The following is a 22,346-nucleotide window of genomic DNA, read 5'->3' on the forward strand; positions in this document are numbered from 1 at the left end:
AGCTGGGGTGGGGTCCCCCTTCTCCTGGGCAAGGCTCCATATCTAATCAACCTGGGGCCCAAGGTTGGCGGCCAGGAGAGGCTGGAGCCTGAGTCATCGGTGCCCGAGGGGCCCCATCTCCGGCTGCAAGGGAGCGGCTGGGTTTGAAGGTGGACGGTGGGCATGTGGCCATCCTTTCTTGGCCCCGTGCTCAGTCCCGAGCTGTTCCCAGGGGTCAGGGAGCCAGGATGGGGCAGCATAAGCTGCTGGTGAGGGAGACTTGAGTTCGCATGCCAGCTCCAACTACTTCTGCCCAGCTTTGGTGCCCCTGGCCTCCCTGGCTTCTCTGTAAAATGCAGGCAGCAAAATTTCCTGGGATGTGCAGAGAAGGGAACATAAGGACACGTAAAAGCACTGAGCCGTGGCCAGGAAGGATGGTCAGGTCATCTCAGCCAGGGCCCAGGGGCTGGGGGCCTGGAGGCCAAGGCTGGCAGTCCTGGGGCGGGGCGCAGGGTGGGGTGGCTGGACTCCCGAGTTAATTGTTACACCAGCTCCAGAGTCTGCCCTCCTGGAAGGCCGACCAGGTGGGGCGAGGGAGGATCTTCTCTGGGCGGGCCTGCCCTGCCCCACCCCAGGCCCGCCTGCCCCCCCCACCCCCCGTCAGTGGCCGGGCAGGGCCTCCTGGACCGACCAGCCGCCACTCCAGCACTCAGGCCGTGGGCTGCTCCAGCCATGGGGACCATGGAGACCTTCTTCCTACTCAGCGCCCTGCTCCTGTCGCCGGCTGAGGCCCAGCAAGGTAGGGCTCTGACCTGCGGGGTGGGCAGGAGGACGTGTGGACTCAGCCACCTCCCTGTCTTCTGTGATGAGAAGCCGAGGCCTCCGAGAGGAAGGGGCTGGCAGAAGAGGGATGGGGTCAGGCCTCTCTCGGAGCCCCCTCCCCTCCCCCACACTCCTCCTGGGCACCCCCCTCCCTGAGGTCCCATCCTCTGTAAGCCCCTCCCCTTCTCTAAAACCCACCTCAGAAAGCCAGCCCCTCTCCAAGACCCCTCTGTCTGAGCATCCTCCGCACACTCCTCCCTCTCTCCTTTCAGGGGCCCCTCTACCCTTCCCTATTTCTGAGGTCTTTCTCCCCCCACCTCCCAACAGCCTCCAAGCATCGCCTGAAACCATGGTTGGTGGGCCTGGCTGCGGTCGTGGGGTTCCTGTTCATCGTCTTTCTCCTCATGCTGGCCAACCGCATCTGGTGCTCGAAAGTCAGGTGGGGGCCCCTTTCCCCTGCGCCCCCTACCTTCCTCTCCCCACTCCCCAAAGTGCTGGGCACCCCCTTCCGCTTCCTGACCCTCTTTAGTCTTCCCCCTTGTCCCCATTTCCCTGCTCCCCATGCACCTGTAGCCCAGGACAGCCATGCAGCCCACCCCCTCCTTGCTTCTAGGAGTTCCCGATCCTGGAGGAGACTGAGGCTGAGGCTGTCCCCACCTCCCTCCTGCCGTTTACCCACCCTCACCCCTCTATCTCTCTCTGCAGAGCTGAGGATGAAGAGTACACATTGAGAACGGATACCAACGTGTACGAAGATATGGACCCAAGGTACTCCCATGTGAGCATGTGTAGATGTGTGCAGGGGGTCAGGGGATCTGTGTGAGGCCCCTCCTCAGGGAGGGGAGGAATGGGTGTCCACAGATGACCTCTTTCTGTCCTTGAATACCTCAAGCCCGTTCCTGCCCCAGGGCCTTTGCACTCATTGTTGGCTCTGATGGGTACACCTTTCCCCACATCTTCTAGCTGGCTCCTTCTTTCCTTCAGCCCCTGCTCAGATGTTTCCTTCTCACGGAAGCCCACCCTGACCACCAGCCTTCCTGACACTCTCTCTCCCATGGCCCTCCATCTTTGCACGTACCACCAACTGAAATTATCTTTGTCATTTGCTGGTTTCTCAACAACTACATAGTGGCTTCCAGTAAGTGAACAGAACTTAGCTTTGGTCCTGGTTGTGTCCCCAGTGCCCAGCACAGGGCCTGGCACACAGTACGCACTTAGTAAATACCTGTTGAACAAGACTGTGGTGTGGGATTGTGTAGGTGTCCATGCACAAGTGTGTCATTTGGTGTGGGTGACTCCTGGACTCAGTGTGTCCCCTGATCCTGTTTCCAGATGTGCTTCTGAGGGAGGGCTCAGGATGCCATCAGGGCTGGGGGCTCTTTGGGGACAAGAACCAAATTTGCACAAAGGCTTCGGGACAGTAGGAGCTCTGGAGCTGGGAGGAGATGATCCTGGCTGGAAGATTCTCAGCTGAACCCAAGAAGTGTCCGAGGGAGAGGTGTGGGTTAGATTGTGCTTTGTCTGAGACCCAGCTCAGCCCCAGTAAAATGTGATTCCTACTCTCAGAATGTGCTGGAGGCTCCGAGTCCCACAGGTGCTCCTAAGTGGGACTCCCTTCCTGCCTGGTTCATTCCTCCACCATCCACCCATCCACTTGTACATTTATCCATCCATCTGCCTAACCAGTCTTTACCCTCTAACCATCCATCATTCATCTCTCTACCCATTAGCCCACTGATCCATCCATCCATCTGCACTGCCATTCATTTACCCACTTACACTCCCATCCATTGATCCAACATTTTCTTCTTTCTCCAGTTCATTCACTCATCCTCCCGTTAAATTCACTCCTCCATGCAACCATCCATTGCCCTAACCACTTATCTACCCATCACCTCTCCACCCACCCACCCATCCACCCATCATTCTCACCTTCCTCCAAATCTACTCACCTACCCATTTATCTATTCTTCCTTCCTTGAAGACTTTGATTCACCTAACCACTTATCTGTCTGTCCTCCCACCCATCCATTCTCCCATCCATGCATTCTCTCACCCATTTATCCACCTACCCATCTATCCATCCATCCATCCATCCATCTATCCATCCATCCGTCCATCCTTCCTCTCATCCATCCATCTATCTATTCTCTCATCCACCCTCCTTCCATGGGACAATTATGCCTTAGTTTCTGCCTTTGTGAAATGGAAATAATCAGGATGCTTTGTTAGGGCTGTTTGGAAAATTCAACAAAGATCCTTTTTGTAAAACACTCAGTACAAGGCCGGGCTCAGGTACGCATTCGTTAAATGGGAGTGCCTCTGCTTCTTACTGTGGCCGGGGGCCTTTGTGTCCCCACAGTAAAGAAGGCAAGAAGAGGAAGACAGAGAAGGAGAAAAAGCTCAAGATGGAGAAGAAGGCCAGAAAGAAAGGAGAGAGGAGCTTGGGGATGGAGGCGGAAGAGAACGGGGAGCCCAGGGACCAGGAGAAAGTCAGGAGCACAGCCATGTGAAAACAGCTCGCCACCTCCTCCAGGCAGCCCCCTTGAGCTGCCCCTTCCACACCCTAGAGGCAACGACCTGGACCTGAGGCTGCTGCAGTGACTCCGCCTGGGGCTGAGAGCACAGCACCCTGGATGAAGAGGCTTGGGACCTACCCCCCCCCAAAGGAGGGCTCTTTGTGCGTGATGTGGTTTCTATGTACCCGGTTTCCTGATGTGTTCTGCCTGCTGATTTTTCTTGCACTTGGAGACCATCCCTGGTTACTGAGGATCCCCCACGCCCCCGCAATCTCATGGCTCCACCTGCCTCTACCTACTGCCTGAGCTCTTTCCCCACTGCCTCATATCTATTGGCCAGAACCCCCTCCCTCCCACTCAGTCTCAGGACCAGTATCAGCCAGGGGCTGTCTCTCCGGGAAAAGCCCTTCAGAAGGGTTTCCATAATCCCTTAGGACTTAGCTTCCTCTGGGGAAGACAGCTTTAGGGGTGGGGGCAATGCCCAGGCAGGTATGGGAGACCAAACTCCACGGCGCCCAGATGCCCTGTGCAGATTAAACTCTCCCCCTGCAATCTTAATTCTTCTGTCCTAAGCCCTGGACTTCGAGCCCCAAGGGCCATCTCCTAGGTGATCCTTGCTCCTCCTGCCCTCAGTGTTTTGGCTCACGTGACTCCGTTTATGAGAACTGGGTCTTGGAGGGCGGGGTGCCCGAGGGTGCACTACCTTGGGAAGAGACAAGCACTCTCGCCTCCCTCTCTCCAGCCTCCCCCCTCTCCTCACTTTCTCTGGGCCCCGGACCTTGTCCTGGACGTTAACCATTGCCTAGTGAGAACTTTGACAAAGGCTGGCACTTGGGGCTTCCTTGTGGAGCTTGTAGCTGGGGTTGGTAGGATTCAGCCCAGAAGGTAGGGAGCGTCTGTCTGGGAACATCTCCAGGATTGTCCACCAGGGGGCGGAAAAACCATAAATAAAAGAAACGTAATAAACGCCCTAATAGATGCTCCCATGGAACGCCTAGCATCCTTATGGTCCCAATCTCCACGCAGTCAGTCCCATTTTCCAGGGGAAAATAGTGAGACTTAGAAAGAGGGTAGCCACTGGCCAGCTCTCCCTGACAGTTGTTGGCAGAGCTTGGCCCAGGCTGCCCAAAGGATGGGGCACATGCAGGTTCTGGCTAAGGTCAAATTGGGAGGTTCATGTCCTAGGATGGGAGAGAGTTGGGGGAGGGGATGTTCCTAGCTGGGAGAACTGTGTTCCTCTAGAAGGCTGTGTGGTCCCAGGGAAGTGGCTTGACCTTTCTGAGCCTCAAGTTGGCTCCTCTTATGCAACGTGAGGGCAAGATTTCTGAACACCAGAGTGTGACGCCTGAAGGACGTCCCAGGGCTTGAAAGCCATTGCAAAACCTGGCACATAGTAGGTGCTCAGGAAATGAGTTCTGCATCTTTCCTGAGCCTCTCCTCCCTCCCATGGCTCTGGCTCTGAGTAACGACCAGGTCAGCATGGGCCTCAGGGACACCCGGGGTGCTTGGGACCCTGACGCCCTCCCCAGGGTGCCTGGAACCCAAGGAGGCGGCCCCACCTCTCACTTCCTGTGGCACCAGCCACACCCTGCCCTAGGATGCCCTGGGCAGGCCACTTCCTCCTCTAGCCAGAGCTGCAACCTCAGAACCTTCTGGACAGGGGCGAGGACAGACGGAGCAGGATGGATAGGCTCTGGACTAATCCCAGCCCACTCTCCCTTCTCGCGGCTCTGGTCCCCTCGCTGGTTCAGGCCCAGCCCTGTAAGGCCTTGGGAGGGAGTTGGGGTGGGTGGGGAAGGGAGCCCCAGTCTGGCGGCCAGTTAGCTGACCCCGCCCTGTTCCCCACCCGCAGTGGCCCAGCGGAAGCCGTGGCTGGTGGGGCTGGGGGCTACGCCGGCCTTCCTCTTCCTCATCTTTGTCCTCACCTTGGTCTATGCCGTCTGCTGCAGCGAGTCCCGGGAAAGGTGGGTCGTCATTTTTCTGAGCCCTTCCCTCCTGAAATCTCTAAATCTCTCCCCTCTGAGCCCCTCCCCTCTCTGAGTCCCAGCCCTGTAAGCCCCTCCTCGCGCCAAGCCCCTCCCCTCGGAGCCCCTCTAAGCCCCTCCCCTCTCCAAGCCCCTTCCGTTACTGAGATCCTCGCTTCTCTGAGCATCCTCCGAGGAGGCAGGGCAGGACCAGTGGGTAATTATTCTTTGATTCAGAATCGATGGGGGCCTCACATAATCTCACTGACTTTCCTCCTGACTATCTACCTGCAAAAAGAGACTGGCTTCCTCCCAGAGAATCCCCTTCCTCATATGTGTTTCAACTGGGATCTATAAAGTCTTTATCACATCCCCAACCCCACTCATCTATCCACCCATCTGTTCACATCCACTTATCCATCTATTTATCCATCCACCCATCCATCCCTCCCTCCCTCCAGCTGTCCATCATCCATCCATCATCTCTCCCTCCCTGTCTCTCTCCTTCCCTCCCTCCATCACCTATCCACACATTCATCTGTTCACCCATCTGCTCATTAGCCCATCCACTCATCCATCAATCCATCCCCTCATCTCTCTGCCCATCCACTCAACCATGGTTTTGACACCCAGGAAGCGGGGGGGGGGGGCAGGGGGAGTAGACGTTAAGAGCTTGGTTTGGGATCATGCAACTCAAGCGGGGGTTCCTGCACTTCCTTGGTGTCCTAAGCTGCCTGAGCCTCAGCATCCCCTTCTGTACAATGGGAACAAGGTTGCCTGCAGGACTCAGAGGTTCTGTGAGACTCGTTAAGAGGCCTGGACCACTGTCAGTCCTTTTCACTTTGGTTATCTTGGCCCCTCTTGTCTCCACAGCAATAAAGATAAGGAAGAGGAGACTGTGAGAAAGGAGGAGGGAGAGGGTGACTGGGGGCTGGAACTAGAGGAGAAAGAGGAGCCTCCGAACCATGAAACAGTGGCGAGCTCTTCCACATGAAACCTTTGCACCTGCCTCCACCAGGCAGCCCCCAAGGGATGCCCCAATGCCTTCTCCGTACCCTACTGGCAAAGACCTGGTCCTGGGGCAGGTGAGATGACTCTGGGATTCAGGGTAGAGCGCCCCTGAGTGCAGAGGACTCGGGACCAGCACAAGCCCCTCTTGAAGGGCTCTCTGCGTGCTACTTGGCCATGACACGCTCCTTCCCAAGCTGGGTCTTCACCTGGTGATTCTTCCTGAGCATGGAGGGCACCCCTGGACAAGGAGCTGCCTGCATGTGAGACCCCCGCTATCTCATATCTCTGCCCAGTCTGCACCGCAGCCATCTCTCCTTGCCCACCGCCTGAGTTCTTCTCCCACTTCTGGTTTCTGTTGCCCTTTGGATTTCATCAGAGAAGCCAGCTTCTCCCGTTGCTCAGGTGCAAGTGCTTCCAAGAGCTTTTGAGGCCTCGCTTCGATGAGCCCACAGGAGTCACCTGGCTCCCAACCCCTCTGCAGGTCTTGGTTTGCCAGGTGCCAGGTGGAAGCCAGGAGAGTCCCTGGCTCCTGCTACCCAAGCCTCCTTTTCACTGGGAAGAGGGATAGTGGGGAGAAACCGTGCAAATGGTTCTGCAAGTCTTTGCAGGAGCCAGGGCAGATCCAGCCCTCCTCCTGAAGACTTGCTCTTGGTGCTCCTGAACCTGAACTTTGAGCTAGCTCAGAGCAGGGCCGTTTCCTGGGAGTCGAGGGCCCCTCCTACCACGTGCTGAGTTTCAGGGCGCTGTCCTGGAAGCTGGGACTGCGGGGGGCTGGGGCGAGGGTGCGGGGGTGGAAGTGGGGGGACGCAGCGTCATCACCCCTTCTTCCTGCCCTGCACTCCTGGTGGGGGCTCCACGGAGAAGGAGAAGGAGCTGGAGTCCCAACTTCCTTGCTGTGTAGCCCTGGGACAAGTAACCGAACCTCTCTGTGCCTGTGTCCTGTTCCGTAAAAGGCAAGGATAATAGTTAAATCCTTCAGAAGCTGTCATGAGGACTGAATGAGAAATACTGTCTACAAAACTCCTAAGCGCAGACCCCAGCACCCCAAGGGCGGCTAATAAATGCCAACTTCTTGTTACGCTGAAATAGTGACGCTGGGGCGGAGCGCACGGGCCTCGCCCTCTCAGGGTGGGGGCCCCTGACTGTCGGAGGCTGTGTTTTCAGGCGGCAGCTCTGGCAGTGGAGTTTTCTGCCTCCCGTCTCCTCCGGCGAGGCTTGGGGCTTCCGGGTGGGTGACGGTGCTGAGGGGGGCGGGAAGGGAGAGGGACGGGCTGTCTGGGCTCCTCCCTTTCCGCAGGGCGAGAATTCCCCACTAGGGGGCGACTGGGACGCTTGGGGAGGAGGTGTTTTTGCTTGTCCCAAGCCTGCCCCTTTTTACGGCATTTAGAGGGGAGCTAGTGCTGGGACAGCCCCTCCAAGCCAAACATTGTTTCACTCCAGGGGCCAGTGGCTGAAAAACAGAGGCTTTCCTTGAGATTAAAGGCCAGAATGAGCCCCCCACCCCGGCTGAGCCGGGACCCCAGATGAACCTCCAGCTCCCAGATGAGCCCTCCATCCCAGCTGAACCCGCACCCCCGGCTGAACCCCGACTCTCGACTGAGACTGTCACCTCCGAACTGAGCCCCTCACTCAAGATGAGACTTACCCCACCACCCAGCTAAAAAACTCCTGGCTAGAGTCCCCCGTTCCCGCTGCAGGGAGGGGAGGGCAGGACTATGCGGACGGGGGCCAGCTGACCCTTCTGCCTGGTTTCTGGGTCCAGGTCCTAGGTCCTCCCACAAGGGGACGCCAGAACCTCGCTGCTGAGCGCAGAAGCATCCACCCCACTTAGGGGTGGGGCGTGGGAAAGGCACTTGTCCATCTGGGGGGCCTTGGATCCCCCACCCCTGACCCTGCAACGACTGTGTCTCTGTGTCTGGTACTGGGTGGCGGTGGGGGGCCACGAACCTGCGTGTAGGCATCCGCACACGGCACCTGGGTTCCTTTCAGTGCGTCTTGAGGGCTCTCCGTGCCTGTTTCCCCCTCAGTGGAAGGCAATGCAAACATCCCTCCCAAGTAGGATGGAAGAAGCCTGTGCAGCAGAGAGCTTTGACTGCACGTCTTGGGGTCCCTGGGGGACTTGGAGGGGGGGACAAGGGTTCAGATCCCAGGCCCCCAAGAAGAGGAAGTAACATACCCAAGATGCTTCCCTGACCCCAGCCTTTGAAAAGCTCCTGTGGCTTCGGGGAAGGAGCTGGACATGGACACTGCCAGCTCTGAATGGTCAGGGGTGAGGTGGGAGAGACTGAAGGGCTGGGGTGCTGGGAGGTCAAGTAGCTGCTCTGCCCGGGCAGGTGGGAAAGGCCTCCTGGATGAGAGGGTATTGGAACGAAGTTAAGTCCCGCCCCTCGTCCTCTGCTCACAGCTCTCCATGGCTCCCACCTGCCTTGGGTTAAAAGCCCAAATCCTCCTCCAAGGCCCTTCATGACCTGCCCCGTCCCCTCCCAGCTCTCACCTCCTCTCCTCCTCGCTTACTCTGCTTCAGATACACAGGTCTCCTGGCTGTTCCTCTAACACACCACGCATGGTGCTGCCCCAGGGCCTTTGCACTGGCTGTGCCCTCTGTCTGGAAAACTCTTCTGTCACATTTTCAATGGGGTGTTTCCCTCTCCTCTAATCAAATCTCGGTTTAAATGTTACTTCCTCATGTGAGGCTGACTCTCCTATCCCTTCCTCTGCTCCATTTGTCTCCCTGGCACTTAATCTCCTCTGACATACACTTATATTGTTTCTTGTCTGTCTTCCCAACTTCGAAGTGTAAGTGCCAAGAAGGCAGATCATTTTGGGCGTTTTGTGTCCCCAGTACTTCGTATCCAGTAGATACTCAAGAAATCTTTGCTGAATGAATGTGAGTTTGCTAGGTGGGAGAAAAAAAAAGTGAAGGCATTCAGTGCATTTGTGGAGCATCGACTGTGTGCCAGGCTCTGTCCTTGGAGCCAGGGAGGAGGTGGAATTCTCTGTGCCTGGCACAGAGCAGGTGCTCCATAGATGCCCATGGAATTTGTTGATCAAAGACTCTGGGGAATTCTGAGACTGGTAGGGAAAAGAGCCAGGCTTGGGGGATAGTGGGAAGGCTTCCTGGAGGAAGAGGATATTGCTGTGGGATGCAAGGATCAGCACAAATGGGAGAGGCAGTGATGGGCAGAGGGGACACAGGGGCGAAGGCGTGTGAAACAGCCCATCCCAGGAAGGGGCACTCCCTGGGGGGCCATCTTAGGCACTGCTAAGCACTAAGCAGCATTCCTGGGCCCCACTCACTCAGTGCCAGGGGCACCTCCAGTCATGACAACCACAGATGTGTGCGGATATGGTGGAATGTCACCTGGGGGACATTTGATTTAAAGGTCTCAACACTTGCCTGCTCCTTCAGTGTGGGGGTACCTGTTCTCTGAGGCCACCTGCCCCTCCAGCCTCTCCCCTTCACTTCGGCACAGAACAAAGACCAGCCCAAACTGAACACAGAAAGGAGGGTCCAGGACAGCTGGAAAGAGTCGCAGCATAGCTTGTTTAATTTTTATACATTTTTTTCTTTTTTCTTTTTTTTTGCCTTTTATTGAATCTTTTATGGAACCCCCCCTTTTTCATTTTTTCTTTTTTTTTCTTTTTTTTTTTTTTTGCATAGGGAAACAAACAAACAAAATAACAGCCAGAGTCACTTTCTGTAAATGGTACTTAGGTAGGCGCGTCCGCGGAAACCGAAATGACTGCGTAATATACAAGGTTATGACTGGAGTATGATGCGAGGGAGCAGGGCGGGGGGCCGGGCAAGGGAGAAGGCTGAGCTTGGGTCTGCCCAGATGCCCCCTTGTCCCCCATCCTGTCCCCACCCTGTGGAGGAGGAGGAGGAGGAGGAGGGGAGGAGGTGGGCAGTGGGCCCAGCTGGAACCTTCTCCGGACATGGGTTCATGAGCATGGTGTGTGTATGTGTGTGTGTGTATGTGTGTTATCCGGTGTGTGCGGCAAGCAGAAAGCAAGAAACAGAGTAAACTATCCTGGTAATATTGGTAAAATACAAAATAAGGAGGGAAAAAAAACCTCAAAAAATATCTCAGAGGGAAAAGAAAATTAATAGCAACACCAAAAAATTTTAGAAAGAAAGGAAAAAAAAAAGAGAGAGAGAGAGAAAGAAGGAAAGAAAATTCAGAGGGAAATGGGTCTCTCTCCCTTCTCCCTGTTACCCACCAGGCCGTGTGTCCTGTCCCTCTGACACCCTGCTTGTCCCACCCCCACGTGCGGTCCTGGCGGGGCAGGAGGGCAAGAAGCTGGGGGGTGGGGGCCAGGACCCCTGGATTTCAAGGGGCTTTGGTTTGGGGGGGCCTGGCTGGGACTCAAGATGGGAGGATGGTGTGTTGCGTTTTGGGAACGGGCTTTGGGGGCTTACAGCTGGGGGGGTGGGTAGCTCCCGTCCCCTTTGCAGTGGGTCCCCCTCTAGCCAGGGGGTTGTCTGGAGGGGCTGTTCGGAGGGCAGCTTGTCGGGTAGCTTGGGGACGGGGAGCGACTTCTTTCCTCTCCTGGAGCCTTTATTCCTGTTGGATCCCGCCTGCTCTTTCCTGAGGCCTGGGGGACCCCCAGGGAGTGGGGGAGATGAACCCCAAAGCCGTACCAGCAGACATGTGAGGCACTGCTTGGGAAAAGTCTGTTTTGGTATCGCTGGCAACAAGTCCTGCTGGGATTGCTTTGGGTCTGTCTCCCTGCCTCGCCCGGGGAAGGGGGGGGGGTGGGCCTCCGGGGCCAGCTCGGACCCCACACACTCTGAAATGCTTAGGGGTAGACGGGTGGGGGAGGCGGTGTCAGCTTGGAGATGAGACTCTCAGGAAGTGTCCAAAGGCGCAGAAACGCGGAAAGGTGGGAGGGTGCTGGATTTGAGGATGGGTCTCTGGAACCTCTCTCCCATTACCCTCCAAAAAAAAAAAAAAATTAAAAATCAGGGTCTCAGAGAGAGAATCCAGGCCAAAATAAAAAGTAGCCACTGTATAATCTGTATTATGATAAAAAAAATTCCAAAATTATATATATATATGTATAGTATAGCCCTACACTGGAGGTCAAAGTACCGTTGGAAAAGTGAGAGTGGGGGTTGGGGGGTCCTGTGCGCTGTCTCTTCCAGAAGGCTGCACGGTTGCTCCTGGCCCCGGGATCCTGCCTCACTGGCCCCTGCCCAGCCAAGCCGGCTTGCTCCTGGAACATTGCTGTCTCTCGGGGCGGAAAGTTCCGGAGCAGGGACGGGGACGCCGAGGTTGGGGCTGTCTGCTCCTTGGGGAGCTGCAGCAGCCCCTCCTCACCGAGTCTCCTCTGGGCTTCCTTTTCGGGTCTGATTGTCTAGCTCAGGGTGGGAAACTGGGCTCAGAACTCGGCCAGAACCTGGGTTCCAGATCTGGACGTGGGGAGACCCTGGCTCCCCATCTCTCCAGCCACACCTCCCTCTCCACCCTGGCTGGGGTCGGGCGCCCTCACCCACAGAGGGATGGGGGCAGTCTGCATACAGTAGGGGTCTCCCTAGGCTCTTCCACAGCATGGGCCAGGCAGGGGGCTCTGCGTGGATGCACGGTGGGTGAGCGGGTGACAGCGGGCTGGAGGGGGGAGGGGGTTTCAGATGTCAGTTTCACACATGTCAAAAAAAATCCAACACCCTGGCGGCTCCCCCCCAGGGCAGGAGCCACAAGTGCAGAGGTGGGCAAGGGGCCCGGTTCCTAGTGTCTCTGCAGTCCTGCCTGCGGCAGGCGGCCTGGGGATCGGCCGGATGGCACGCTGCAGCTCTTCTGAGCGCCTGGGGAGGACGTGCCTGCCACACTCAGCTGGAGGAGCCGAGAACACACAGCTGGGGGCGAGGGAGGGGGCAAGGGAGGGGGCATTCTGGGGCCCGAGGTGCTCTGGGGTCTGGGCCATGAGGGACAGTGGTCCCCAGGAGGCCCTCGGGGAGGGGTCCTGCTGGGAGGTGTCACCCATCCCTCTGCCACGGGCTGCTCCCCTGCCCCTAGGGGTGGAGGGCTGTGGGGCATGGAATAAAAACCAGAAATCAGCCCCATGGAAACTGACAAGCAGGGCTCTCAGGCCAGAGGGCAGCCCTTAAGGGCGGTGTCAAGGCCTGCTGAGGCCACTGTCTTGACGCTCCCTCTGTCCCCTAGGACTTACTGAGGTGTCTTTCTGGAAGAACACATGGCATGAGCATACGGTGGAGGATGAATGCCGGGGTCTCTCTGCAAGGCCCCACCCGGCTCTGGACACAATTCTAAAGTCTGAGGTGGTGGCAGGAAAAATGGATGGGGACCGTCTGCTCGGTGTGTCCTCACAGGAGATGTCTGAGGGGCTCAGGGGCGGGGAGGGCCAGAGGTGGTGAGGAAGGATGGCCTGAGGTTGGAGGACCTGGCCCTTTGGTCCTCCTGCCCCAACACCCCACTAACTGTCTGCTACTATCTCAGCTTTGGTTGAGTTAAAGGCAAAGGAAACTGGAAAAGAGAAAAAAAAAAAAAAGAAAAAGAAAAGAAAAAGGAAGAAAAGAAGGAAGGGAGAAAGAAAGGAAGGGAAATAACAAAATAAAACTGAGGAAAGGACAACAGCACAGCCGGCACCCCAACCCCGGACGGAGGCCTGTGATGCAGCGTTCCCCCTTCCCCGGCCCCCCGGCCGGGCCTCGGATGGCTGAGCTAGCCCTAAGGTTCAGACAGACAAATATTGCATATATCGGGTTTGGTTTTTGTCTTTTTGTTTGTTTCATACCAGACCCCCTCCACAGTCACAGCTGGAAGACTCAGAACCGGCTGGGAGGGACAGGAGGGACCTGCCTCCCAAGGCCAGTCTCCGGGGATGGGTCCTTTGGCAAGAAGGAGGGGGCTGCGTGGGGGGGTGGGGGACAGCGATTTGACCCTGAGCCAGGGGGACGCCAGCCTGCGGGAGAGGTGGGACGGGGGAGTCTGGCTATCAGCAGGGTGGCCACCCCATGGGGGGACTGCCTGGACCGTGGGTGCATGCATGGCGTCTGGGGGCTGGCCTGTGGCCCAGTGACGGGAGAAGCCCTTGCCCGGGGCCAGGGCACACCCCTGAGGTCTGTCGGCCGCTGTGGGCAGGGGATTCAGAAATGACCCCCCTGGAGCCCGAGGGTGGGGCCGGGGGTTGCAGAGCACCAGGGAGCGCCCCCAATGCAGCAGGAGACGTGGAGACAGAGCTGAGGGTGGGCTGGGGGTGGGGCAGACGTGGACTGCTTTTTTAGCAGTGTGGTTTTTAAGCGTGAGATTTTTCTTCATTTTTAAAAATTCTTAATTTTTCTTTATTTTTTACAAATAGAAATACATCCCTTTTCAATTTTTACTTTTTATTTCATGTCATTGTTTGTCTTTTTTTTTGAACTACACGAGCAGTGCATGCAGCTATGTGTGCGCTGATATTGTTTAAAGGTAATACTTATTTTCGGGAGGCAAGGCACATCATGTGGTAGAAAATTTCGTGCAAATTAGGAAACATGGAATTTTTTTAAAGTTTTTTTTTGTATCTTTTTTTTTTCTTTTAAAGAGGAGGAAGTGGTGCTGGAGGGCTGGGGGACGGCTGGGGAGGAAGGGAGAGCCAGGTATAATTTGCCATGCAGTTATCAGCCGCCGCGAGCTGATGTCAGGAGCCAGGTCACAGGAATCCTTGACTAAGCACCATGCAAAGTTAGGTAGCTGGGGGCTGCCAGGTGCCCCCTCCCCTACCCCGCCTACCCGCACCCTAAGGTTCCCAGCTGAGAAGCTTCTGGAGACCCCGACTGCACCTCCCGGAGAGTACGGCCCATGCTTTGGTCCCCAACAGCCAGGCAGTGGATGGGCCCTGGGGACAGACGGACGGACGACGGGAGGGGGCCTGGTGGGGAAGGGTCTTGGGTCTTTCTCTTTATGATTGAGTGGGCTCGCCAAGCCCCTTGGGCTGGTTTGGGAGGAAAGTCTGGTTTCTGGGGAGGCGGGAGGAGGCTGGCCAGGACTGGGGCACCGGGGTACCAGGGTAGGGAGAGGAGGGGGGCCAGACTGGGCATAGTCGAGGTGGAGGCCCTGCCCAGGGCAATGGCTTTGGCCCAGGCCTGGGGATGGGGGGCCGTGGTGGCGGAAGGCACTCCCCAGCACCAGGCCTGGAAGAGGCCAGTTAGGGCTCAGGAGGATGGACCTGGAGGGAGTCTTGTGTTTGGGCCTGATGACCCTAGGACACAAAACACCCGATTCCCTGGCCCCCCACTCACCCAAGAAGGCCATCATGGGGTTGGGGCAGGGATGGGGGTGAGGGGGCACCTGGGGTCCCCAGGTTTAGTGTTTTTGGAGCGGCTCAACGGAAAACGCTTAGCTGATGGGAGGTCCCCTACATGGCTGCAGGGAGCCCCGAGGCGCTGACCCTTCCTGCCCCCAGCCAGAACCCCCGACCCTGTCCAGGCGCAAGCGGAGGGCACTCGGCCCAGCCTTCTCTCCTTCTGGCCGCCCAGCTGCACTGCACCTCCCCAGCTGTGCCCACTTCGGAGGGGAGATGAAAGTGCAAACCGTGGTCCCCCTGTGGGCCGAGAGGCACCAGGGAGGGGGTGTCGCTCCAGAATGTAAGGCACTGGCAGAGGAGGCGTGGGGAGGGGGCACATCGGCTTCCCCAGATCCCACCCCCACACGGCAGGACGCTTGGGGGATGCCCAGCTCTGCCCCCTGGGTCTGCTCGGGGGGTGGGGGGGTCCCATCTCTCTAGCTCTGAGGGGGCGCACAGCAATGAGGGGTCAGTGACTGGAGGGGGCCGGGTTGCAGGGGAGGAGGGTGGAGGATGCCCACGGCCACTCGCGTCCCAGCTGGACAAAGGGGAGGGGGGCGGGCGGTGGGAATCAGGCACTTAAACCACTCGCTCTCACCTCCCACCTCCATGGGCTAAGTGGGGGGTCCTCCCCTTTCAGGGCTTGGGTGGATGGAGAGTCCAGAGGGGTGCCCCCATCTCGGGGAGCTCCGGGTCTCTCTGCTCCACCGCCCCCAGCCCCTTCCTCGGAAAGTGCATCTCTTACAGTGTGTGCAACGCGGAGCCCTCCCCGGGGGTGTGGAGCTGGCCGGGGCTGGGGTGCCATGGGGTGGCCTCCAATGCCTGGGGTGGGGCTGGGGGTCGTTTGCATAGAGACTTCTCCCAAACCGGGCAGGCGTGGGGCTTCCAGAAAGAACAAGTCCCCAGCACGCTCTGGGGCAGGCAGAGGTCCACGAGCGCAGGACACTCTTGAGAGAGCACAGGCCACGCATCCCAGCTCCCTGGCCACGCCCGGGGTCTCCCCACAACCCTCTTCTGCCCTTGTCGCTTCCCCAACCACCCTGCTGGCCTTGGCTGCCCGCTGCTGGGGTCCTGCCTTTCCACTTGGCAAACACTGTCGCGGGGGCCTGGCCGACGTCCTGGCAACGGCGGCAGCAGGGGCATGGGGAGAGGTGGCCTCGCTGGGTGTCCTGCCCCGTCGGCCGGGCACGGGCACCAGGCTGCGCTCACCTGGTCCTGGGCGGAGGCGGGAGCGGTGCCGGCCCTTCCAGAGCAGCAGCGAGAGGAGATGAATAACTTAGGAAGGCGCGCCGGCTCTGAGGGTTGGCGGGGCCGGGCTCTCCGGTCCAGTCCGTCTGGCCGCGGCGTCCCGAGAGTCCGAAGCGTTGCCATATTCACCTTCTGCCTTCTTGGTTGGGTGGGTTTATTTTTATGCATGGTTTTTTTTTTCCGGTTTGTCTTTTTTTTTTTCCTCTTTTCTTTCTTTTTTTCTGTTTTTTCTTCTGTGTGTATGTGTCTGTGTGTTTTGTCTTTCAGCCGCGCTGGGAGTCGGCAGGGTATTCTTGCTTGCTCTAGCTTTCCACCGAAAACGTGGGCCGGGGGCTGGCGCTGCGGACCCCCAGGATTCCCAGGACGAAGGAGCAGGGTGTGGGAAGAAATCTTTCTTATCCCAGATACCAGGACTGGGCGGCCCGAGAGGATGCAGAGAGAGAAAGAAGAGATTGAGGGTCAGGCTCTGCCAGCCACTGCCATGCCCACCGCGGCCCCACCCGACTCCTGTGACCTGTGACTTGTCCCCCATCCCAGACCTGTCATGACCCGTTGGTTGACCCTGGGCAAGTGACTCTGCCCCTAAGCAGCGCTGCTAGATAAATCACAGAATGCCCAGTGAAATCTGGATTCTGGATAAACGACCGATAAACCTTTTAACATAAGTATACCCCATGCAACTTTTGGGATATACTTTTACTTAAAAGATTTTTTTGTTGCTGTTGTTTAAATCCTTTGTTTATCTGGAATTGAAATCTATCTGAGTATCTTGTAGTTTTGTTTGCTAAATCTGGCAGCTCAACCTCTGAGCCTCACTGCCCTGACTATAAAATGAAGGAGGGGACCTCTTACTCTGTTCATGGAGGGTGACAGGTGAATCTTTATGGAGCACCACCATATTTGGGCTCTGAGACTGGGGTTGTTGGTTTCCTTTTTTGTTTTAATAAACATTTTCCCATTAATGATTTCCTCCAGAACCCTACATGAAAGCAGAACTATTGCCCCCTGACCCCATTTTGCAGTGAAGAAAACTGGGGCTCAGAGAAGTTAAGTAACTTGCCCAAGTCCACCAGCATGGGAGGGAGGGGCAAAGCTGGAATTGGAACTCAGGCCTGAGAAGCTCCAGTCCCCACTGGTAGCCCTGCCTGGGGTTGACCCCTCAGCCTGGCCTTTTCGGGGGTCACAACTCCCACTTTACAGAGAGGGAGATTGAGGCTCTGGGACAGGAGGCCAGGCCTGCACGTATAGCTGTGGCCTGGGTCTCCACCGGGAAGCTGCTGTACAGACTCTTCCCCTGGAAATGCATCCAGTTTGCCTGTGTGGGGTGGGCTTGGGGGTAGGTAACACCCCATCTTTGCCCCACTGAGGTCAGAGCATACTGTACCCCCACCCCTGCTGTAAATCAATAGCACCCCCTCCAACCAGGCCACCCTGCAGCCACAGGGCCATCCCATCCAACTGATGCTGTGGCTCCCAGCCCCCCATCTCCAGCCAAGTTCAAGTTCATCTTGGCCATTACCTCATGTCTGGTTTCCGTTGGCAACCAGACAGATTCTGGGCGTGATCCTCCCCTGTGGTGGCCGGCCTCCCCTAGGCCCTTCCTCCCTTCCTCCTCCCCTCCTAGGCTCTCTGCCCAGCTCTGGCGCCCCGTAATGGGGTGGTGGTGGGGCCCCTCAACTCAACATCCTCCCCCTTAGCTGAAGGGGAGACTGAGGCAGCACGGTGCCAGAGGTGAGGTCCAGGCTCTGGCATCCCCCTGGCCTCTCTGGAGCCACCAGTGTGGCTTTTGGGCTTTGGCTGCAACCCTCTGGCCCTTGGTTTACTCATCAGCTGAACGGACATGATGGACAAAAACCGTCTGGTGTAAAATGCTCAGCTGGGGGGAATCCTTCACATAGGGATGGGGGTAGGGGTGTCAGAGGCCACAGAGTCTCACTTGGGGGGCCAAAGTGATGGATGGCTCAGGACTGGGGAGGCTGATGGTGAAAGACGGGTGGGCAGGATGAAGAAGGTGGGCCATTCATCAAGGAGAGATCAACTGACACTGATCAGGGGAGGGCAGTGACTGGAGGAGGGGTTACTGATCAGGGGGAGGGGCACTGCCTGGAGGAGGGGATACTGATCAGGGGGAGGGGCACTGACTGGAGGAGGGGTTACTGATCAGGGGGAGGGGCAGTGACTGGAGGAGGGGTTACTGATCAGGGGGAGGGGTAGTGACTGGAGGAGGGGATACTGATGGGGGGGCAGTGACTGGAGGAGGGGACACTGATCAGGGGGAGGGGCAGTGACTGGAGGAGGGGATACTGATCGGGGAGGGGCACTGACTGGAGGGAGAGACATTGATCGGGGGAGGGGCACTGACTGGAGAGGGGGATATTGATCAGGGAGAGAGGCATTGATTGGGGGAAAGGCAGGGGATGCAAGGGCTTGTGCGGAGGCAGAGAAGCCACTGCAGGCTGGGGGGTAGGGGCAGAGGAAAGCAAACCCGCCAGGAATAATGAAGGCGGAGACAGAAGTGCTGACTGGGCCAGAAAGGAGAGGCCTCTCAGCTCTGAGCCCTTCGCACAGGGGTTCCAAGAGGGGGGAGTGGGTGTCACGGCTTCTTCCCCTCTTCCCTCCCTGAGGTCTGTCTGGACCGGGGGTGCCTGAACCCACTGGGGGACTTGGGGGCCTTCAGTCCAGGGACCTGTGGTCTTGCCTGTATGGTGCTGGCGAGATCTTCCCCCAGACTCAGATGGAGGGCCTCACCTTTCCTGTCACCCTTGAGAGTCTCTCACCCATCTGTCACCTTCCCTGCCTCCCCAAAACCAGCCTCACAAAGTGCTTTCCAATTCCCCGCCCTAGCTGTGCCCCTCCCTCTCTCTAATCCCTTCCATAGCTCCCCTTGGCCCGCAGGCCAAAGACCACATTTGAGGTCTTCCACATTCAGGCTGTCTCGCCATCATTTCCAGCCTTTGGCAGTGCTGAGCCCCCTGCCTGGACACCCTCATCCTTCTCTGCCTGACACCAGGCTCCAACCCCTCCCGACCCAGGCAGAGTCCCAGATAGCCCCTCTCCCAAGTTCCTCGACAGTTCTGGTCCCACCCTCTCTGGGTACCCAGCAGGACTTGCAGGCTGGGGGGGAGCAGGGGGGTGCGACCAGAAGCATGTAGAACCAAAGGTACCCCACCTTGCCTGCCTCGGTTTCCCTCCCCTCTCAGGCCATCCAGGCTGACAATGGGGTAGGTGAGGTGGTGGGTGAGGGAGGCTGGGGAAGGGTTAAGAGGGCAGGGTCCTCTCCCTGTCACTTTTATTAGCTTTGATTTCTGAAGCAATTAGGACATTCCCAGCCTCCTGTGGGGAGGGATGTCAGGTCAGCTGGGACAGGAAACGCCTGGCTCTCAGAGAACTGTGGGGGTGGTAGTGTCCAGGCCCCGACAAAACTCAAAACGCAAAGAGGGGAGTCCTAGGGCCACCCCAGCTTGCTGGGTGACACTGACCAAGTGACCCCTCTTTTGGATTCCAGCTGAGGCTCTGTAAGACAGGACACTGAATATTTTGGATATGTGAGGGTATGTGGGGCAGTTGGATAAAATTGGTTCCCTAACGCTTGAGACCCTTCAAAGCCACCCCAAGGCCAGAAGAAGAGACTGAGGTTCAGAGTGACTAAAGTAGAACTGGGCATGAGCCCTGGTCTCCTGACCACAGCACCCCCAGTTGAAGTCTGGGCAGGAAGGGCAGAGGATAGCCAGGTCTTCCTCACCCACTCTGGCCCCTCCGCGCTGCCAGCAGCGACCAGGCCAACCTTGGAGGGTCCCCAGGGGGCCAGGCTGTGGTGGGAGGTTCCTTGGGTCTGGTCTGGGTGGCTGAATCTGGTCTCAGCGGAGGATGGGGGATGTGGCTGCCTCTCTGCCTCCAAACACCCACCCTGCCCATGGACTCTGCTGTAGGAGACCCTCCCACAGTGGCTTGAGGGTCCAAATGTGGCTCCTGGGGACCCCACAAATCCCCATGCTCTATGGTTCTGGTGATTTGGAGATGCTGAGGGGCCCTGAGGAGGGTTCTTGGTGCATCTGGGCCTTGGAGGGAGCTGGCACTGCCCTCTGGCTGTTTTACATCCTGTGACCCCCTCCTCAACATGCACCAGGGACTGTAGGCTCTGGGGTCCAGCCAACACTCTCAAACACCATCTGCCCAACACACTCCTGGCCTGTGCACGACACAGATGTGGATGCCGGCCCGAAGGCCGGTGTTGGGGATGCGTGGGCAGGAGCTGAAGTCACCTCCCACCCTGAAGAAAGCTGGGAGCCCTGAGTCTGAGCTCTGGACTGTCATGGCTCTACCTTGCACTGCTGTGCAGCCTCGGGCAACTCACTCCTCCTCCCTGAGCCTCCTAGTCTCGTCCTCAACCAGCCTCCCCCCCCTTTCCGTGGTGCACACTCAGCTGCAGTAATGCCAACTCCACCTCTACCACCCCCGCCACCTTGCAGGCTAGAGCCGGGGGCAGGGGCTTGCATGCTGTACTGGGAGGCCCCACCCCTGGCCCTCCTCTCCTGTGGTCCCTCTGGCCAGCATAGGAGGATGAAGGCGGGGGTGGGGGGGAAGCTTGGGCAGACGTGCTGTGTGATCCTGGGCAAATCCCCTCACCTCTACGAGCCTCCGTCTCCCCATCTGTGCCAATGGGGCCAGGGTGGCAATAACCCAGGCCCCACAGCAGTTCTGCTGTGACTGCCCCCGGCAGGAAGCGCAGACGGACTTGGAGTAGCACCGCATCCCTGGGCATGGGCTCGAGGCCCTGGAAGGGCCTGGGAGGCTGGGCCTGGGAGGCTGGCCCCGCTGCCACGCTGCCACGCTCAACAGCCACTGTGCTAGGGGTGTGGCTGGGGGGAGGCACGGGGCCCAGTGGGCCAGCTTCTCCCTGTGCACCCAGGCCGGCCCTCTGCCCTGCCCCTCCCACCCCCCAACCAGCTGGCCTCTTGGCCCCTACCTGTGCCTGATAAATGCCCGTTGGATCCCTTGGTCCTAATCCCACAAAGGAACGGTTTGCAGGGGACGTGCCGGGCGTAGAGTAGGCTGCGGGGAGGAGAGAGACCGAGAGCCCGTTAGCGCAGAGGCGGCACGGGAGCACCAGAGAGGGTGGCCGCTGCCCAGGGTCACACAGCTGGGCCTTCGCACCCAGCACCCGGTCCTCAGAGCTCGCCGCCCTCCCCCTGGATGGTCCAGGCACCCGGAAAAGCCCACAGTCTCAGGCCCCCAGGGTCACGCGGGCCGGTGTCTGCTGGGAGGGAAGGCACAGGATGAAAGATTCATAATCCAGAAACCGCCTGTGAATTATTCAGGTGCTCCACTGCCTGGCCCATCCTGTGCCCGCGGCCTACACCCCGCACGGGGCGCCATGAACTATTGAGGGCATTTTATTTATTAATTTTCCTCCTGGAGAGGGCGCGGGGAAGGCCGGGTGTGCGCGCACACACACACACACACGTATTTCTATTTTAATCTCACTGATCACGTTTTGTCAGTGAGTGAATGATTCACGACCCAGGCTGGTGGGGGGACAGGGGTGGTGGGAGGGTCCCCACATGGTGAGCGGGAGGCAGTGAGGCCTGGGGGGTTTGGGGTGTAGGAAGCAGGCTGGACCTGCAGTTAAGAAGCTGGTACGGAGGGAAGGAAAATGAACCCACATTTATTCCTTGTCTATTAAGTGTCTACTGTATGCCAGGCACTGGGCACTATCCCATTTTAATCCTCAGTGGCCTCAATGCAGCAGACATGATAATTATGCCCATTTCACAGATGAGAAAGTAGGCAGAGGAGGTGACAACCAGCAGCACAGGCCAACTCTCTACTTTGCACCTGGCCTGCTGCTAAATGTTCTCCCTGACCTATTTCACCAACTTGCTACCCACCACCCTCTGGTGACTATTCCATATTGCCATTGAGAAATCTGAGGCTCAGAGAGGAGAGGACATTTGCCCAAAGTCACACAGGGAGCATGATGCAGAGGCAGGATTTGAATCCAGTGCCCCACGCTGCATCTGGTATTTAGAGAAAGCCTATCTGCATGTAAGGCTACCCTGGCTCTAGGCAGGTAGTGGGAAGAAATGTTGGGGGCTGGGGTGCTGCATGTGGGGAGGGGGGCGGATGGGGCCCAGACGGAATGGTCGGCCCCTCCTGCTCGGGTTGGGTGAGGAATCTCACTTGGGGAGCAAGGGAGAGAGAGACACTCAAAAAGGGAAGGGGTTCAGGGAGAGGCTTGAGGTGGAGCCACTGCTGATGGGACAGACCCCAGGAGGGGGAATCTGAGACCTCTTCCCAGTCTGGAGCAGCCTTGGAGTGGGGGGTGCATTAGGAGCAAGCAAGCTGTAATCTGGAACCACATCCAGAAGGTAGAAAGTTCTAGAATGTAAGGAGACCAACCCAGGACCTTCCATCAGGCTACCACCTGGAACCACAGAGACACAGCAAAAAGTTCTAGGAAGCGAGGCAGCTGACCCACGGCCTCCTTGGGTCAGGAGGGCAGGTGGGGACTGTCCTG

At 57.9% G+C, this 22,346-nt stretch overlaps 3 protein-coding genes across 8 annotated transcripts in view; 2 read left to right on the forward strand and 1 right to left on the reverse strand.

The window, feature by feature from the left end:
* The first annotated feature begins 611 nt into the window (after nucleotides 1-611).
* On the forward strand, nucleotides 612-3,517 carry SMIM24 (small integral membrane protein 24). Its single transcript, XM_010966690.3, has 4 exons — nucleotides 612-778; nucleotides 1,129-1,240; nucleotides 1,507-1,569; nucleotides 3,164-3,517. Exons 1-4 carry the CDS (start codon nucleotides 712-714, stop codon nucleotides 3,312-3,314), a joined length of 393 nt encoding a protein of 130 aa, XP_010964992.2. The 5' UTR covers nucleotides 612-711; the 3' UTR covers nucleotides 3,315-3,517.
* A 1,032-nt stretch (nucleotides 3,518-4,549) lies between these two features.
* On the forward strand, nucleotides 4,550-9,983 carry LOC105078187 (small integral membrane protein 24). Its single transcript, XM_010966691.3, has 3 exons — nucleotides 4,550-5,081; nucleotides 5,173-5,284; nucleotides 6,158-9,983. Exons 1-3 carry the CDS (start codon nucleotides 5,003-5,005, stop codon nucleotides 6,276-6,278), a joined length of 312 nt encoding a protein of 103 aa, XP_010964993.2. The 5' UTR covers nucleotides 4,550-5,002; the 3' UTR covers nucleotides 6,279-9,983.
* A 4,793-nt stretch (nucleotides 9,984-14,776) lies between these two features.
* NFIC (nuclear factor I C) overlaps nucleotides 14,777-22,346 on the reverse strand; it is a 63,104-nt gene continuing 55,534 nt past the window's right edge. For 3 of the 6 annotated variants that reach the window (XM_074351142.1, XM_074351141.1, XM_074351143.1), the window contains one exon: nucleotides 14,777-16,242. In XM_074351142.1, coding sequence (XP_074207243.1) covers nucleotides 15,323-16,242 — 920 coding nt within the window. In that variant the 3' untranslated portion in view covers nucleotides 14,777-15,322. Of the gene's footprint in view, nucleotides 16,243-20,795; nucleotides 20,882-22,346 lie in introns of all 6 variants that reach the window. The other 3 variants (XM_074351144.1, XM_074351146.1, XM_074351147.1) reach the window with 3 other exon arrangements.

Source organism: Camelus bactrianus, chromosome 22 (assembly GCF_048773025.1).
Source record: "Camelus bactrianus isolate YW-2024 breed Bactrian camel chromosome 22, ASM4877302v1, whole genome shotgun sequence".
NCBI classification, from domain to species: domain Eukaryota; kingdom Metazoa; phylum Chordata; class Mammalia; order Artiodactyla; family Camelidae; genus Camelus; species Camelus bactrianus.

Coding starts and splice junctions, on each gene's coding strand:
- LOC105078187 (XM_010966691.3), top strand. CDS start 5,003: ATGGATAGGCTCTGGACTAATCCCAGCCCACTCTCCCTTCTCGCGGCT. Junction 5,082..5,172: donor GCTGGTTCAGGCCCAGCCCT/GTAAGGCCTTGG, acceptor CCCCACCCGCAG/TGGCCCAGCGGAAGCCGTGG. Junction 5,285..6,157: donor TGCAGCGAGTCCCGGGAAAG/GTGGGTCGTCAT, acceptor TTGTCTCCACAG/CAATAAAGATAAGGAAGAGG.
- SMIM24 (XM_010966690.3), top strand. CDS start 712: ATGGGGACCATGGAGACCTTCTTCCTACTCAGCGCCCTGCTCCTGTCG. Junction 779..1,128: donor GCCGGCTGAGGCCCAGCAAG/GTAGGGCTCTGA, acceptor ACCTCCCAACAG/CCTCCAAGCATCGCCTGAAA. Junction 1,570..3,163: donor TACGAAGATATGGACCCAAG/GTACTCCCATGT, acceptor GTGTCCCCACAG/TAAAGAAGGCAAGAAGAGGA.